Source organism: Mytilus californianus, unplaced genomic scaffold, assembly GCF_021869535.1.
Source record: "Mytilus californianus isolate M0D057914Y unplaced genomic scaffold, xbMytCali1.0.p SCAF_15, whole genome shotgun sequence".
In the NCBI taxonomy this organism is placed as follows: domain Eukaryota; kingdom Metazoa; phylum Mollusca; class Bivalvia; order Mytilida; family Mytilidae; genus Mytilus; species Mytilus californianus.
In genome coordinates this window covers 255,807-272,623 of record NW_026262637.1, presented here as the reverse complement: position 1 = coordinate 272,623, position 16,817 = coordinate 255,807, and the positions used below count along the sequence as shown (strand labels likewise).

At 30.6% G+C, this 16,817-nt stretch overlaps 1 protein-coding gene across 1 annotated transcript in view; it reads right to left on the bottom strand.

Moving 5' to 3' along the window:
- The window catches only part of LOC127725931 (mucin-4-like), a 95,372-nt gene that overhangs the window by 6,381 nt on the left and 72,174 nt on the right, over positions 1-16,817 (bottom strand). Inside the window, exons 43-51 of the mRNA XM_052233236.1 lie at positions 13,416-13,439; positions 11,150-11,185; positions 9,888-9,997; positions 9,028-9,098; positions 7,380-7,564; positions 4,149-4,254; positions 2,416-2,432; positions 1,254-1,389; positions 444-610 (exon numbers count right to left, since the gene is read on the bottom strand). Coding sequence (XP_052089196.1) covers positions 444-610; positions 1,254-1,389; positions 2,416-2,432; positions 4,149-4,254; positions 7,380-7,564; positions 9,028-9,098; positions 9,888-9,997; positions 11,150-11,185; positions 13,416-13,439 — 852 coding nt within the window. The remainder of the gene's footprint in view (positions 1-443; positions 611-1,253; positions 1,390-2,415; positions 2,433-4,148; positions 4,255-7,379; positions 7,565-9,027; positions 9,099-9,887; positions 9,998-11,149; positions 11,186-13,415; positions 13,440-16,817) is intronic.

Genomic DNA, 16,817 nt, shown 5'->3' with positions numbered 1-16,817 from the left:
TGGTGACCTGTGCTGTCGTGAATTCATGGGAGGTGTCCGTTGTTATTCTGCGGTTTACATGTGTAATGTACTATTATATTGTTTGTTTATGTATTTCTCTGTGCTGAGTGTTCTTGCGTTTGTTTGTACTGTATTCCTGTCGAGTTGTGTTGTCATTTTAGTGGTATTTTTAACATTGCCATATAAGCGGGAGCTTGGGTAGCCATACAACCAGGTTCAACCAACCATTGTTTATTAAAATGTTCTGTACCAAGTCAGGAATATAGCACTTGTTATCAAATAGTCTGTTTCTATGAATGTTGGCGTTTGTTTTTGTTGCAGTTCAGTGTTTCTGTTGTTTAGTTGATGTGTTTCTTTCGGTTTTAGTTTGTAACCCGGTTTTGTTTTCGCTTAATCGATTTATGACTATTGAACAGCGGTATACTACTGTTGCCTTTATTTACCATAGGGATCTTTTCCCCTAAACATCTCATTATCATATGCTCCTCTTTCTGAATCTACAGACTCGTCATCCCAGTGACCATAGAATGCACTATCTGCAGGTCGATTCCAGCTATTGAATCGACCAGGTATAGCACCAGTGAAAAGTCCTTCATGAGTAGGCATTGTTCTGTGGAAAAATAAATGTAATATAAATGCCATAATTTTAGTTATATGTTTAAAAAAAGACAACATTGACTTATATTGGAGTCAGGCATTTATTGGTTCTATAAACTATACAATGTGGAAATCAAACAGTCAAATGTTTACACTAAAATTGTATTTTTATCTCGACATAACTTAGTTTAATTCACTACTTTTATCAGAATACTGGTAATTTTGATTTATTTAGAAAAATCCTTTTATTTAAATGAGTATATGTAGCACATTTTGCAAGAACCTGATGAAGCTGTTTTCTTAAATATGTGATACATCACTAGTCTTACTTTCTTATCGATTAAACCTAGCAGAATTTCCGACTCAATTCAACAGAATATAAAAATTTATATTACAAATATAAATAAAATGGTTACGATTAATAATCAATACAAGTGGTTAGCTTTGATTGATTTAACTATTTTTTACCATGTATTCATGGCTGAATGTGATTACAATGGTAACTTTTTTTTCACACAATATGACGATTTGTCAAAACACTATAAAATAGTATACTATTTTAGTCATTGCAAAAACACAGATCATATAAAATTCAAATCTATATAAATTATATACTTACTACAAATACAACTTTTATAGTTCTATTATATTCTCACCTGTTTAAAGAATCATTGTCTAATTCGTTACTTTTATGACGTTTACTGTTATAAACACATAGGACTATGATTAATGCTAGGACGATGAAAAACAAAGGAATTCCAATGCCAAGGCCTACAATCAGTGGGAAGTTATCTGAAATTAAATAATAACATCAATTAATTATGAAAAAAGGATATGTTAGGTAAACAAATTTAAATTGTATAATGAAATGATAAGGCATAATATCTAGCTAAAAAGGAAAATGTATGAAAAACTTATTATCAGCAGACACTTTCAATTTTTATTTGCTGTTCATGATCATCAACGTCAAACAAACAACAAATACTATAAAGTGAGCTATGACCAGACCTGCTAACTATCCCGATTTATTTGGGATATCCCCCATGAGATGTGTTGACCTGAATTTTGAAATTCTTTATTATATACAATGAACATCTCAAAACAGGCATTCAAATGAATTAAAAGGGAAATAGGCACATACATACTCATTCAAACAATATAGTAGTAGTAGATTATAAACACTTATTACAATATAATAGGACCATTGTATGTCCTCTTGCGCTTAAAATTGCCCATGTAGATATTGAAAAGTTGGCAGGTATGTATGACATCAAACGTTGTCGCGGCAAAACAGATATAACCAAACATTTAAAAGATCAGATTTTCATGATTTTCATGATTAAATTAAAATTGCATCTTGAAATGGTTATTAAAGATTATTTGAATTCCAAATTCATTTCTTGAAAACTTTTTTCAAAGAGCATTTCACTGTCAAGACACAGACTATAAGGTGAATACTATTATAACTTTTTTTCTATTTCTTCACATGTTTATCTGGCATCCATATGACTAATGATTTTTGAATGCCACCTTGATATCTTCTCTCTCTTATTTTATACATGTATAAGCTTGCTGAGTGTGAGGCAATTTTTCTTTTGTTTACTCTTGATCTATCAGTGTTGGTGATTTTTAATTTTCTGTATCAAAATAATGTGGAGAGATTTTTCAGATATTAAGCAGTTTCTATACTCCTTACTTAATTTCAGAAAACTTCCTTCGTATATTTAAATATTACTTTATTGGCAGCTACTTTATATTCTGTTTTTAATTTCTAAATTGTTTGCATGTTATGTATGATTCTGCATTATAAAAACTTACCAGTCCTCTTAAGTGGCCTAAAAAAAGAAGACAATAACCATTACAGAATACAATTTAATATTCTTAAATAATTAGTTTAAAATGCATATTTACTTCTAAAAAGAACATGTTTGTAAAACCCCAAAACTGGTTTTAAACTGATTTAAAAGATACCAGGCTTACAACTAGCATATGAATTACAGAATGCATTTATTTTTAGAATTCATGATGAAGCAGGAAAAAAAATTTATAAATTGTTAACATTAAACAGTTTAGAAGTGTAAGGTAAAGCATAGCTTTCAGAAATATTTATCATTAAAAAGAGTAGAATGCTTTCCTCTTGACTAGCTTATCTGTCTTATTGCTTCAATGCAACTCTCTTATTTGGTCATAGTTCTTCTGTTAGTCTGATCTCCCAGTGAAACCTAATTCAAAATTTAAAAATCAGATGTTAAAAATTCAAAAATGAAAAATAACTTTAGATTTTTTTTCCAATGCATAATTAGTTTAAACTTTTTAATTTTAGTACCATAAATTAAAATCAAAGCTTGATAGCGCTGGTAAAAGCATTTGCCGTATACTAAGAAATATACATGCAAGTTCAAGATTAGTTCCGTTATCACAAGTCACGAATCAATCTTATACCAAACAGTATGCACCAAAAACGTTTTTAGCCACTTAGTTCTTTGGGCTAGTAAACCATAAGATTTTCCTTGATCATTAATTATAATTGCAATAACTCTCAATCAGAATTTATTTTTTCATTATCTGATTTGAGAATTTTTTTTCCAGAGGAATCAGAAAATTATTTTTTATTTAAACACCCCCACCACTCTCAAAGTTAAATGGTCGTTCCCTTAATACTCTTAAGAGTTGACATATTAATGAAAGTAGAACCCAACACTGAAATTTGATACTATAATTATTCCACCTGACATCTGTTTTTTTTTCTCTTTTTTCTTTTAAATAAATGGGTAAAATCCAATTCATTCATAGTGCTAGGTTTAAACTATTTGAAACATTGTTCGAAACTCGTCCGTAATTATATATTCTTGGTCGTATCCATTAATAATGTCAAAATATAGGTAGTTTGCTTTAAACTGTTTCCATACGAGATACTGGACATAGTAAACCAGTCCGGTCATGCTATATCTCAATACCACAAAGTACCACAAAGTACCACAAAGTACCACGTGGCAATAAACGCGACTTTGAAGATCCGCTAAAACGGTAAGTCTTACAAATACGACACTCAGGTTAATTCAACAAAAGTATTTTGATAATTATAACAAGAAATTTTAATTCGTAAAAAATAAATTCAACCATGTTGGTACCCTTTAAACTGGTTATAAGACGAGATTAATGACTGGTTTCCGGGACCCTGTCGAAAGATTTATCGAGATAGAGAGCGCTGAATTTCCTGTATCACTGCGCCCGAAAATGAAGTCTGTTTGTTATATAACTGTGGATTATTTTCTTTTCTAAGTAAAGTGTTAACAAATTCTTAAAATTACGATCGCTTTTAATATTGTTTTTGAGGAATTTTCCATCGAATTTAATTAATTTTCATTACAAAAATCAAGCAAAAACATACTTTTTCTCGATCTTGAAAGAATTATAGAATAAATAACGTGCACACTGTATTTCAAAATGGCCATACACGATGAAAATAAAAGCAAATGTTTTTAAAAAAAACAGCAAACACCAGTTTTTTATTAAAAAAAATAGGATTTAGAAATTATTTGTGTACTTACGCACAATATGGTACGCTATTACTATCCACAGAACATGCCTGATTTGATGGACATGTGTTCAATGTGTTGAATGTGCCACAAATAGTTGTAGAGTTTGTAACTTCAGCTGTAAGATCAATTTCAAAGTATTGATATATTTTCATCACAGCAAATAAAACAAACATACTTTCAGTTTAAATGTATGTTGACATAAATTTTGTTATCACACAGATCTCAATTTCATTTTAACAAAAAAACTATGAATTTAGAAAATATCATATTCATCCATATAAAATGCTACGGAAGCCGATAAGGGCCATTCAAAAAAAAAAATTATGTCGTAATTACGACATAGCATGTCGTAATTTCGACATAACATGTCATTATAACGACATAACATGTCGTTATAACGACATAGCTATGTCGTAATTTCGACATACCATGTCGTTATAACGACATCGGTATGTCGTAATTTCGACATAACATGTCGTTATAACGACATCACTATGTCGTAATAACGACATAGCTATGTCGTAATAACGACATCGCTATACATATATAAGAACATGTATTATGATTGCCAAGAGACTTAATGACACAGAAATTAACAACTATAGGTCATCAAAATGCCCTCAATAATGAGAAAAGCCCCCGCATAGTCAGCTATAAAAGAGGGACGAAAGATACCAGAGGGAGAGTCCCCGACATGACAGCTGTTTAACAATTTAATTCAAACGAGTGAAAATAACGGTTTTAATAATGTACAAACAAAGACCGGAAAACGAATATGTAACACAGCAACAAATGACAACCACTGAATTACAGACTCCTGACCGCTATGTGATAATTACGGCAACCTTATAGTTAAACTTTTCACTTTTTGATGCGATAGGCATTTCAAAATGGTTGTCAGTAAAGGCAAAGTTTGTAGCGGAAACAAATTTATCTTTTCTTTTTTTTTTAGAATAATGAACACTATATGCAATCAAGCTTAATTAAAGTTATTCACTTGCACCTCAGACTTGCACATACTAGAACTTTATTTATAATCAAGTCAAATGAGACCCAGTTGAATAGGGGAGCAATTCAAGCTCCTTGGAGCCTCTTATTATGTTTGGCATGTACAGCTTTGTGTAAATTATGAAGTCCTGCATTTCCATTGCAGGTTCTGAATAAGATGAATTTTAAGCTTTTCCCAATAAAGACTATGTTAAACTTTGGACTCATAGTGCTCAGATCCACGGATCTCTGTACCTTCATTTGTACACACTTGAATCTTAATGTACAGTAACTCCTGAGGCTTGATGCAAATTGTTACTGCATTGCTATTGTTGGTTCTTAATGAGATTCTTCAAGCGTCCTCCCCATTGAAGCCCTATTAAAACTTTGTACCCCAAGTTCTTTTAACCACTTTTCCCCAGGGCAACTATTCCTACAAACTTAAGGGGAGGGTTAATATCCCTGAGGTTAGAAACCATTTATTTTCAGTTTTCTCTCCAATTTTGATGTTTTTCGTCTTATTTGGGGCCTACAGAGGTTATCAAGGCTTTGGGATACGCTGGTTTGTTCAAAAACGCAACTCTCCACAAGAAACAAAATGACACAGAAATTAACAATTATAGGTAACCGTACGGCCTTCAACAATGATCACAGCCCATACCGCATAGTCAGCTATAAAAGGCCCCGAAATGACAAATGTAATACAATTCAAACGAGAAAAACTAGCGGCCTATTTTATGTACAAAAATAAACGAAAAACAAATATGTAAATTAAAGACTTGGGACAGACACATACCTTAAGAATGTGGCGGGGTTAAACATGTTAGCGGGATCCCAACCCTCCCTCTAAGTTTGTAGGAATAGTTGTCCTGGGGAACAGTGGTTAAAAGAACTTGGGGTACAAAGTTTCAATAGGGCTTCAATGGGGAGGACGCTTGAAGAATCTCATTAAGAACCAACAATAGCAATGCAGTTATAATTTGCATCAAGCCTCAGTAGTACATTAAGATTCAAGTGTGTACAAATGAAGGTACTGAGATCCGTGGGTCTGAGCACTATGAGACCAAAGTTTAACATAGTCTTTATTGGGAAAAGCTTAAAATTCATCTTATTCAGAACCTGCAATGCCAAACATAATTAGAGGCTCCAGGGAGCTTGAATTGCTCCCCTATTCAACTGGGTCTCATTTGACTTGATTATAAATATAGTTCTAGTATGTGCAAGTCTGAGGTGCAAGTGAATAACTTTAATTAAGCTTGATTGCATAAAGTGTTCAATATTCTCAAAAAAAAAAGATGAATTTGTTTACGATACAAACTTTGCCTTTACTGGCGACCATTTTGAAATTCCTATCGCTTCAAAAAGTGAAAAGTTAAACTATAAGGTTGTCGTTATTATCACATAGCGGTCAGGAGTCTGTAATTTAGTGGTTGTCATTTGTTGCTGTGTTACATATTCGTGTTTCGGTCTTTATTTGCACATGATTAAAACCGTTATTTTCACTCGTTTGAATTAAATTGTTAAACAGCTGTCATTTCGGGGACTCTCCCTCTGGTATCTTTCGTCCCTCTTTTATAGCTGACTATGCGGGGGCTTTTCTCATTATTGAGGGCATTATGATGACCTATAGTTGTTAATTTCTGTGTCATTTAGTCTCTTGGCAATCATAATACATATTCTTTTATATATATAGCGATGTCGTTATTACGACATAGCTATGTCGTAATTACGACATAGTGTTGTCGTAATTACGACTTGTTATGTCGAAATTACGACATAGCGATGTCGTTATAACGACATGTTATGTCGAAATTACGACATAGCGATGTCGTAATAACGACATGTTATGTCGAAATTACGACATAGTGATGTCGTTATTACGACATGTTATGTCGTAATTACGACATACATTTTTTTTTTTGAATGGCCCTTATCGGCTTCCGTAAAATGCATATGAATAGCATTATTAAAAAACCTTTTGATAAAAACTTTAAGTGTTAAAACATGTGGTATCAATTAGAAATTCTGTAATCTGTAATCTACATTTTAATTGATCTAAGTATTAAGAAACAAAATGTTGTATCTTATACTAGTAAAATATAGAAAGAATTTCAAATCATTTTGTGTCAACTTATTTTGTTGCCCTAATTTCTATTATTCTACTGATATTAGGAAAATGAAGGATATTATTATCACATACAAAAGAATTATTTCAGGAATAAAAGTTTAAAAGTAGTATGAGTAATGAAGTACCTGTATTTCCTCCTGCTGTAATGGAAGCAGTAGTGGCACCAGCTTCGAGAGGAGTAGTACCTTGATTAAATGTCAGTTTATCATTTCCATTTACAAGATTATAAGTGGCAGTAGCAACTTGATTTTGGGCAGTCGTAGTTGTTGAATTCAATATGACTGCATGAGTCGCAACTAAACTTCCCTTGCTAAAATAAATTATAAATGGCTCTTCAAGCTAAAATTTCAACAACCCATATCTCTTTCTATATCTTTATTGTTCTACATAATTATATCACTATGCATAAGGTAAAAAAATATCACTTGAACTCTTTAATACTAATACAGAAGAGCAAACATGATGTAGCATTTATGAGAGATAAAAAGTTTATTTCATATACTATGAAAAGTTTATTTCATGTACTATGAACTTTAAAAGCTAGGACCTACAAATAAAATGTTATAATAACACTGATAACAATTGTGTTATCTACTAAAAGAGAGGACAACTACGACATTAATCTAAATTAATTATGAATGTCTATCCTATTAACATTTCTTTCAAAAAAATAGTTTACAACAAGAAACTTCTGAAATATTTTAAAAACTTTTTATATTCAGTCAAACATGGAATATATTCATTGAGGCCATGAAGACCTGAACAGAATTCGTTATCAATCTTGTTTACTTACAAGGTTCACACTCTTTTAGTTACAAAACATTCCAGAGTGTATCCAGGATTTGACCATGGAATTTATATACTTTCAAGGGTGGTATCAGAAAATATAAATCATGAAACCATACATTACTTTTAACTGCAAGACATTAATGTTTGGTACCAGGTGTAAACAAATTTCCTTCCTTATAAATTCTTTTTAAAAACTATGGTCATATTCTTAGTCCTCTCATCATAAGCAAACATATTCCTCTTACAAAGAGTTCTAAGTGTAAACAAGTACGTTTTAATTGGATGCGGTATTATAAAATGAAATAACTTGAATTTGACCATATAATAGAAATTCAAAGGGTTGTTCCAGGGTTTTCACCATTTTCATGAAATTCCCTAACAATTCAAGACATGAACAAACTGAAATAAAATGCCAGGCTATTTTATGCTCCAAATTAGGGTAGGAACCCTGTTTCAAAGATGGAATTCAGAAAGTATTTGATTCCAAGTCTCTGCTGTAGTGGTGTGGTTATGTTCTCCTGCATGTTTATTTTAAAAACAACTGCATCTGCTGGGGACTTGCTTGGTTGATGAGAAAACCCTACCATTTTGAGAACCACACTGATCCCAAAAACAAATCAAATGCAAAAATTATTAATTAAAACAACGAATTGTTGAGGTACTTATATATATTCCCCTTGTTCTAATGTACTCATATGAACCTACTTTAACAAAACAACAAGAAAAAAGAAAAAAATCAAAATATACAAAGACAGGAAGTATGTCCTCTTCATATAGAATCCTTCTTATTTCTTAAATAATGCTACATGATAAATGAAGACCCAGGGATTTATCACAAACATGATAACTTCAGCATTCCTATTGTCATCTAGTTTTCATATATTGTGATTGATAAAGACATTAGTATTGGTACCAATATTCTCAATAGACTATTTGCAAATTAATCGAAAAGGAAATCGAAAGTATATGTGTAGCCTCTCTTACCTTATTCTATACAAAACTACTTTAATGAAATTGTCTTTTGTTGCAGCTGAATTAGAGTAGTAAGATGTGAGCTGAAAAATAGAAAAAAATGATCTCTTAAATGTTTTCAAAAACTGAAAAGGTTTATGCTTCATCACATTAAGATATTGCAATTTAAATTCATATTAATTGTTGTTATTAATCTTTGTTCTACTTCTCCTTACAACTTATACTTACTCTACCTACCGTTTTTGGTATCGTGTGTCGTTGACAGTAAATTGGAGGCCATCAAAATTTTTTCTCCCACAATTTATGTTTATGTGGCTAATACTACTCTTCACATAAAAATATTTTTGATGATTTTGATACTGAATGATGTAAAGATAATTTCAAATTATTTTCAATTATTTGAAGTACTTATGTGCAACATGTATATTTTAATGTAGACCCTGCATACATCATTGAAACATAAAAATGAAAACTGATTGTTACAGAAGATCTTAGTGTAATTAGATTAATGAGGTTAATGTTGCAAAGAACTCTGGTTTTTACTGGTAGAATTTTTTGTTGTTAAATTTTTGGACACAGAGCTGGTTTGTCGACTTTATTTGTTCCTTCAACTTTTTTACTCTTGGTCATGGTGTAGTCTTCTTTGAGTTATGATTTTTCCCTATTCTGTTTTGAATTGTCCTTTTTTTTATATTACAAAAATGTAAAAGATCCCAATTGTTCATTAACTTAACAAAAATGTCTTTTCTTAGCCAGTTTTTAAAGCAGGATAATCGCTATAGTAAATTATAATAAGCAATCTTTCTTATTATTACTTAATTAGGTTCTGTCGGACCAAAAAAGACATTCATGGGCTTTAATTATGAACTTACGGCTAACAGAGTATCATTAAATAATTCCTGATAAAAGCCAGTATTTTCATTAGATAAATTTCCATTTGGCTCTACAGCTATTGTCAGGACTACATCTATGGTAAATTCACCTGTAAAAAAAGAATTGTAAATATTAAAATATCATAATAAAATATTATAAGTTATTTGAGATACATGTAATAGGAAACTTTTCAACTTTCAAATAAGTACAATATTTTCTAAATATGATAATGAAAGAAAAAAAAAATACACAATATTCCTTTGCTTCTGGTTAGTTCAGATTCTTTATGCTGACATTGCAGGATACTAAAGGAACACTTTAAACAGACTGTAAGAGCAAAAGAATTGGAAAACCATAAGAAGGCTTAAATCGTATTTTTACAAAGGGGAAAAATGTTATATAACGTCACACATTTGATGTTATTCCTCAGATCAATTAAGCATTTTTTAGATTAGACTTAATAAACCAGTTATTACATACATCTAACACAACTTATGCATTCCATCTTCTTATAACAATTTTAGAAAATTCATCACAATATAAATAAGAAGATGCGGTATGAGTGCCAGTGAGACAACTCTCCATCCAAGTCACAATGTATAACAAGACTGAAAATTATTTGATGTGTTAGATCTAGAGTGCCACTACACTATGTTACATTATGAAAGAACTTCCTTATTTATATGTATAAAACTAAATCTAATATGATATTTTTAAAATATTTGGGCTATATCTTATATGCTTTAGAGGATTAGGTTCTATGTGATCTCTGAATCATTTCAAGTTATATGACAGGACTATAAAATTAGAATTTTTCCAAGTCAATAGAGGTTTGAAAAAAATAACCTTTGACATTAGCTCTGTGTAGTATTTTTTGGGCTGTTGTTTCTCTGTTGGCCATGGAATTGACTTTCTTTATTTTGCTTATGATTATTATTGACACTTAAGTATTCTCAACCTTATTTTTTCAATATCAAAAGATTATAGACTAATGACATTACAATTTCCCCATGTATCCAATTGTGGCAAAGCTAAATAAACAATTAATATTGCATCCTGACCTTAAAACTGAAACATGTCTTTCCTGACAAATGTATATAACTTCATAACTTTTGAACTAATCATAATAAGAAAAACTTCATTACATAATGCATTTGAACAAAGAAAAATGTGCAAAGGATTCCAAAGAATCCCTTGTCTAGCCTATATTTGCTGCTGTCAGTGCAAAAAATCTTTAAATAATCCAAAAAAAGAAACTTACCAGACACAGGCGTATATGTTGTTGTTGGTACACTAACTGAAATAGAATAAAAAAAAACTAGTTACTTCTTTAAACATCTTCAGAAATAAAAATCTCATTTTGGCAATATAGAGATTTTTAAGCTACAACTTAAACACGAGTGCGCACACTGAAATGTCTTGTCTACGTAATTGTATATGATTGAATTTTTAGTTTTTAAGATCCAGGTTTTAAAACAGAAAAACATAAACTTAAGATTAACAATGAATAAACCATGTAAAAATGACATGAACACCTTACTGTCATGTTATGCACACAATACAGTTAAGCTATTACAAATAGTATCCGAAATACAGAATTATCACCAAAACTAATGGTTGACCAATGAGGCTGAGGTCAAATAAATATTACAGGATAAACATGAACACCTTGCAATCATTCCATAAATCAAATATAGTTGACCTATTGCTTCTAGTGTCTGAAAAATGGACCTAATCCCAAATATTCAATGTTGACCAACGATTTCTGAAAATGAGATCAGGTAAACCCTGTCTGACAAACATGTATAGCTTGCAATGATTTCAAATACCAAATTCATTTATCCTTTTACTCATAACTTGATAAAAAACTAGTTTTTTAAGCAGTCCCTGAACAATAAAAATGAGGTCAAGGACAATTATATATAAATATCAAATTCTTCCACCTTCTGAAATATAGAGCTAACAACGGCGTACAAATTTATATAGCACATCTTTGTCTCATATTCTGCAAAACATAGCAGCTATACTTTTGTTACCTTTATATGCATCTCAAGCACTATCAGATTAACAAGCCTGTGCATTGACCTACATGTAGAATTTAACAGCTAAACAGCTTTATAGTAAAGCTCAAAACTGATATTATATCATTTAGCTATACCATGTATTATATAGCTTAACATTAAACAGATTTACAATAATCCTTATCAATACAGGAGAGGAGCTTAGTTCAAATTCAATCTTGTTTGTTTTTAAGTTAGTTACCAGGGAATGATATAAATAGTTGGTGAAATCTTAAAAAGAAGTGTACAAGAGTAAATGATAAAAAATTGAAAATGAGTCCATTTGTTACAATTTTCATTATTAATTCTCACTGTTCTTTACTTTTAAACTGATTCTTATAGTAAATGAGTGATGGTGAATTACAAATGTGTGTATTGTGCACCCATTGTGAAATAAAGATCAGTATACATTATAATGGTAGTAAAATGATTGGTTGTGAATTACATAAGTGGTTATTGTGCACACAATATATTAGAGCAGTATGCAATAATGTAATATATATAACTGTAGCTATATTTATATATAAACAACATTAAAATGGAAGTGATTTACAAAATCCTCTTCCCTGAGTATAGCATGTCATAAAATATTTTAATTCCTGTATGATAGCTATTAACAACATTAAATATTTTTGTTTCAACCAAGTCTTTGGGTGCTGTAAATCTGGTTGACATTTATAAGAGCTATATAAAATGTTGGATATTGGAATTAAGAATAGTCAGGTAGAATGACAGTATTTTTAATAAGTTTGAGTCATTCAATTGATCAATGAGAAATTATAATATAACACAAATTTGTTTTTACAAATCTACTGAATATTTTTTTTTATCAACTTTCAAGAAAATGATATATGCAAAGCGAATTATTCATACTGTATAAACACTCTTCATATTTTGTCTTCACTACTATTCATTATTGACGTTAAATCATCATATTCCTTAGTCTAAATATATTGTTTAAAAAAATCAAAATTAAATTATTTCTTTCAGATAACTGCTACAAAAAATGTATTTATTGTTCTCAATGAGTCATTCATATCTTGTTGAATCAACTATGCAAAAAATCACAAGAATGTCTGAAAAAGAAAAGCTATAAAAGATTTTTTCTAATAACTAAAGATTGAAAAAGGCAGACAAGTACAAAAACAACATATCAAAAGTATTCCAGCATTTGAGAATTTTAAAATTTTGTACTCATAAATGATAAAATTGAACAAGCTGTTCAATTTTATCACAGTATGAATGAACCATAACATTGATATTATTAGAACAACATATTTCTTTTTACAGTTCAAGAAGAACTTTTTAAAGCACATGTTAGTATTAAACAAAGATATTGTTTCTAGAATTTCAGAACAAAAGTGTGTACCAATTTAAATCCATATTATTAAGTGCAAACACAGTTATACAAAGATCCGAATACCATGTTATTGAGAGGATGTGGGGAGTGCCTGCTAGGGATTTTACCTGTAGTTTTGGCTGTAGTCTTGGCTATAAGTGATACAAAAATCATATCAAGAATATTTAAGACCATTTGTTATAGCTAATTACAAACAATATATAATTACAAATATCAAAAATGATTATGAAATGTCAGTACATACAAATCAATAAAAATGCTAAATATGTAAATTGTCTCATAAATAATTATGGTACATAATGATGAAAGTCTACATTGTAACTTAAATGATTGTGCATGTTCAAACTCTTCCCATTATCAGCATCATTTTACCAGATGGATTTCTTTTATATAGATATAAGAAGATGTGGTCTGTAAATTTATTTTCTAAATAAATTACAATTTTCAAGTACAATATTATGTGACAGGACATCAATTATAACAGTTGTATTCAAAAGCATAATCCACATCTGTACTCATTTGATGTTTTTTAACAGCCAATTTTAGGCAGTTATAGTACATAAATTTAAAAGATTAATATGCATCAGACAAATAAGAATTAAAAAATATTCGTAAGGACTTTTTCATAAAATTTATCTCTTTAAAGATCTTATTGTCATTCCATTGCAATTTTCATATTTGTTTTTAAAAAAAAAAAAAAAAACAAACTGTAGCCTTTTTTGAAAATTTGAATTTCAATTCTAAGATACCTTCAGTAGTTGTGGCATTTTTGGTTGTTTCAAACTTATCAAAATGATACAAAGTGTACAAAAAGAATTTACCCATATGCTGTCTTAACAGTATCAACAAGAATAATAAAAATTAATATATGAGGAAACGTTAACCAACATAACGTTTGCAATATATAAATTACAATCTAAATGTGTTTATCAATTTTTGCTCTTACAAAACTCCAAGAGAAATATTGGAAAACTAATTGTGCGGATGTTTTCTTTCTTGTTTATCTGAAATATAATGTTTTTTAATGACCATATGTGATCATTTAAACATCTATTGGTAGACTTTCTTCATGTCATGTACTACTTGATTTATTTGCAGGACTCTTCATCTAAACGAGGTCAACTATTCTGCTGAATCTTATAGTATAACATTTTACAAATTAAAAAGCAAGCTGAATTAAAACACTAATTTCGTCTTTCTCTTTTTAAAAGAGTAGATAACTCAGATACTGAAAATCATATTACTACTAACTGACAATACCAAACAATATTCTATAAACACAAAAAAAAGAACACGCAATCTAAACACAAATTTCAATTTCAGAAGGAGGGAAAACACACAATTACAAGTTTGGCAGTTGTAGGGTAATACTGTACTGTAAATATACACACAACAGATTAAACCATTCCAAGACAACGAAGAAAGATGAAAGGAAAAGGATGAAATGGTGTTTTAAGCTGGAATAAAAGTTCAGCAGACATCATCTTTAGATAACCTCCTTTCCAAGAAGAGAAAAGAAATAATAAAATACAATGTTTGCACCTGTCAGGAAGTCAGGAATCTGATTACAGTAGTTGTCGTCTGTTTATGTAGTTCATACGTGTTTCTCGTTTCTCGTTTTTATATAGATTAGACCGTTGGTTTTTCCGTTTGAATGGTTTTACACTAGTAATTTCAGGGGCTCTTTATAGCTTGCTGTTCGGTGTGAGCCAATGCTCTGTGTTGAAGGCCGTACCTTGACCTATAATGGTTTACTTTTATAAATTGTAACTTGGATGGAGAGTTGTCTCATTGGCACTCATACCACATCTTCCTATATCTATTGAAAGAAAAGTCCATATTCTGGTCAAAGGTCATTGCTTGACTTTTTTCTCTCTCAAAAAGTATTATTTCTGTAGGACCTCTTCAACATGCTTATCTTTAGAAGATAATTATCCATGAAAACATAATAAGAAGCAAAGATATCTTGTTCCTTAATTTACCATTATCCTACTTGTCTAGTTTTTTTGTGTATGTTGTTTAATTATGATTCAAATCAACTACACCTGTATCTATTGATGATTTTTGATGCAAAATAAGAAATATAAAGAAAAACAAGTAGTAAATATTGAGTCAGTCACAGGGAAAAATTGTTTACACAATAATTATTAAGATAAGATGTTGTGCAAACTTAGATAATGTGTAGGTTGATTTGGGAAGTTGTTTTACCTGTAAAATGGACTGTTGATGATGTTGCTACAATTGACATGTATACAAAAGTTATGACAAAATCTTTCTCAACATAAGGTACTTTATAAATATATCTAATACATGTTATATAATTTGAAAAAATGTTGAAAGAGATTAAAAACATAAAATGCAAAATCAACATTAAGTGATATGAGACTTATTTTAATCAACATGAATATCATAAATTGTGACATAAAAAAAGTTCAAAGCATGTTTTCTTTTATTCAGTACAAATTAAGTGCAAAATATGAAAAAGTAACCAAATTTCATAACAGAATCTCCCATAAAATGTACTCTATATCAAACTTTAAAATTAGAACGAAATTAGAAACAGCTGGTAGTGACAGTTGAGGAACCCTTTCTTCCTTAAAATAAGAGTTGAATGATTTTGGAAAGGTTTCATTTTAAAGCTGTTAATGAAACTTAGATATTATTTTTTATATGTGATTGAGCTCTCGGGACATATCCAAATATATGAACTGGGAAATATCAAGGAGAACTACCATTAAAATCTGAATTTAAACGGCCTCTAAGGTAGAAATTAGAGAGAAACTAACAGTAGAAATTTTAATTCAACAGGTCACGAATAATTTTTACAAGAGGAGAGCAGAGAGTGCTCAAGTACCTTCACTACTGGAGATATCAAATGTGGCTATTTCTTGTGTTGTCACTTCAGAATCTAAGTTGTCTGTGTACCAGACGGCATAGCTGTTGTGGTTTTAGTGTCTTGTGTGACCATACTACTTTCCGTACTGATTTCAAAACCTTGTGGATCTGTGCTTTGAGTGGCAGTAGGACTTTCTGTGGTGGTTTCAGTACCTTGTACAACAGTGTTTATGGTACTTGTGGCACCGTCTGTTACTGTTTCAGTATTATTGATCGCCATACCACTTTCTGTACTAGTTCCAGTCATTGTGTTATGGTGTTTTGTGTTCCTGTGACACTTTTTGTGGTGGCTTTAGTATTATTAATGACTGTGACACTGTCTGTGGTTGCTTCAGTATTATCAATGACTGTGACACTGTCTGTGGTGGCTTCAGTATTAATAATGGCTGTGACAATGTCTGTTGTGGCTTCAGTAATATTAATGAATGTGACACTGTCTGTGGTGGCTTCAGTATTATTAATGACTGTGACACCGTCTGTGGTGGCTTCAGTATTATTAATGACTGTGACACTGTCTGTGGTGGCTTCAGTATTAGTAATGAATGTGACACTGTCTGTGGTGGCTTCAGTATTATTAATGACTGTGACACTGTCTATGCTGGCTTCAGTATTAT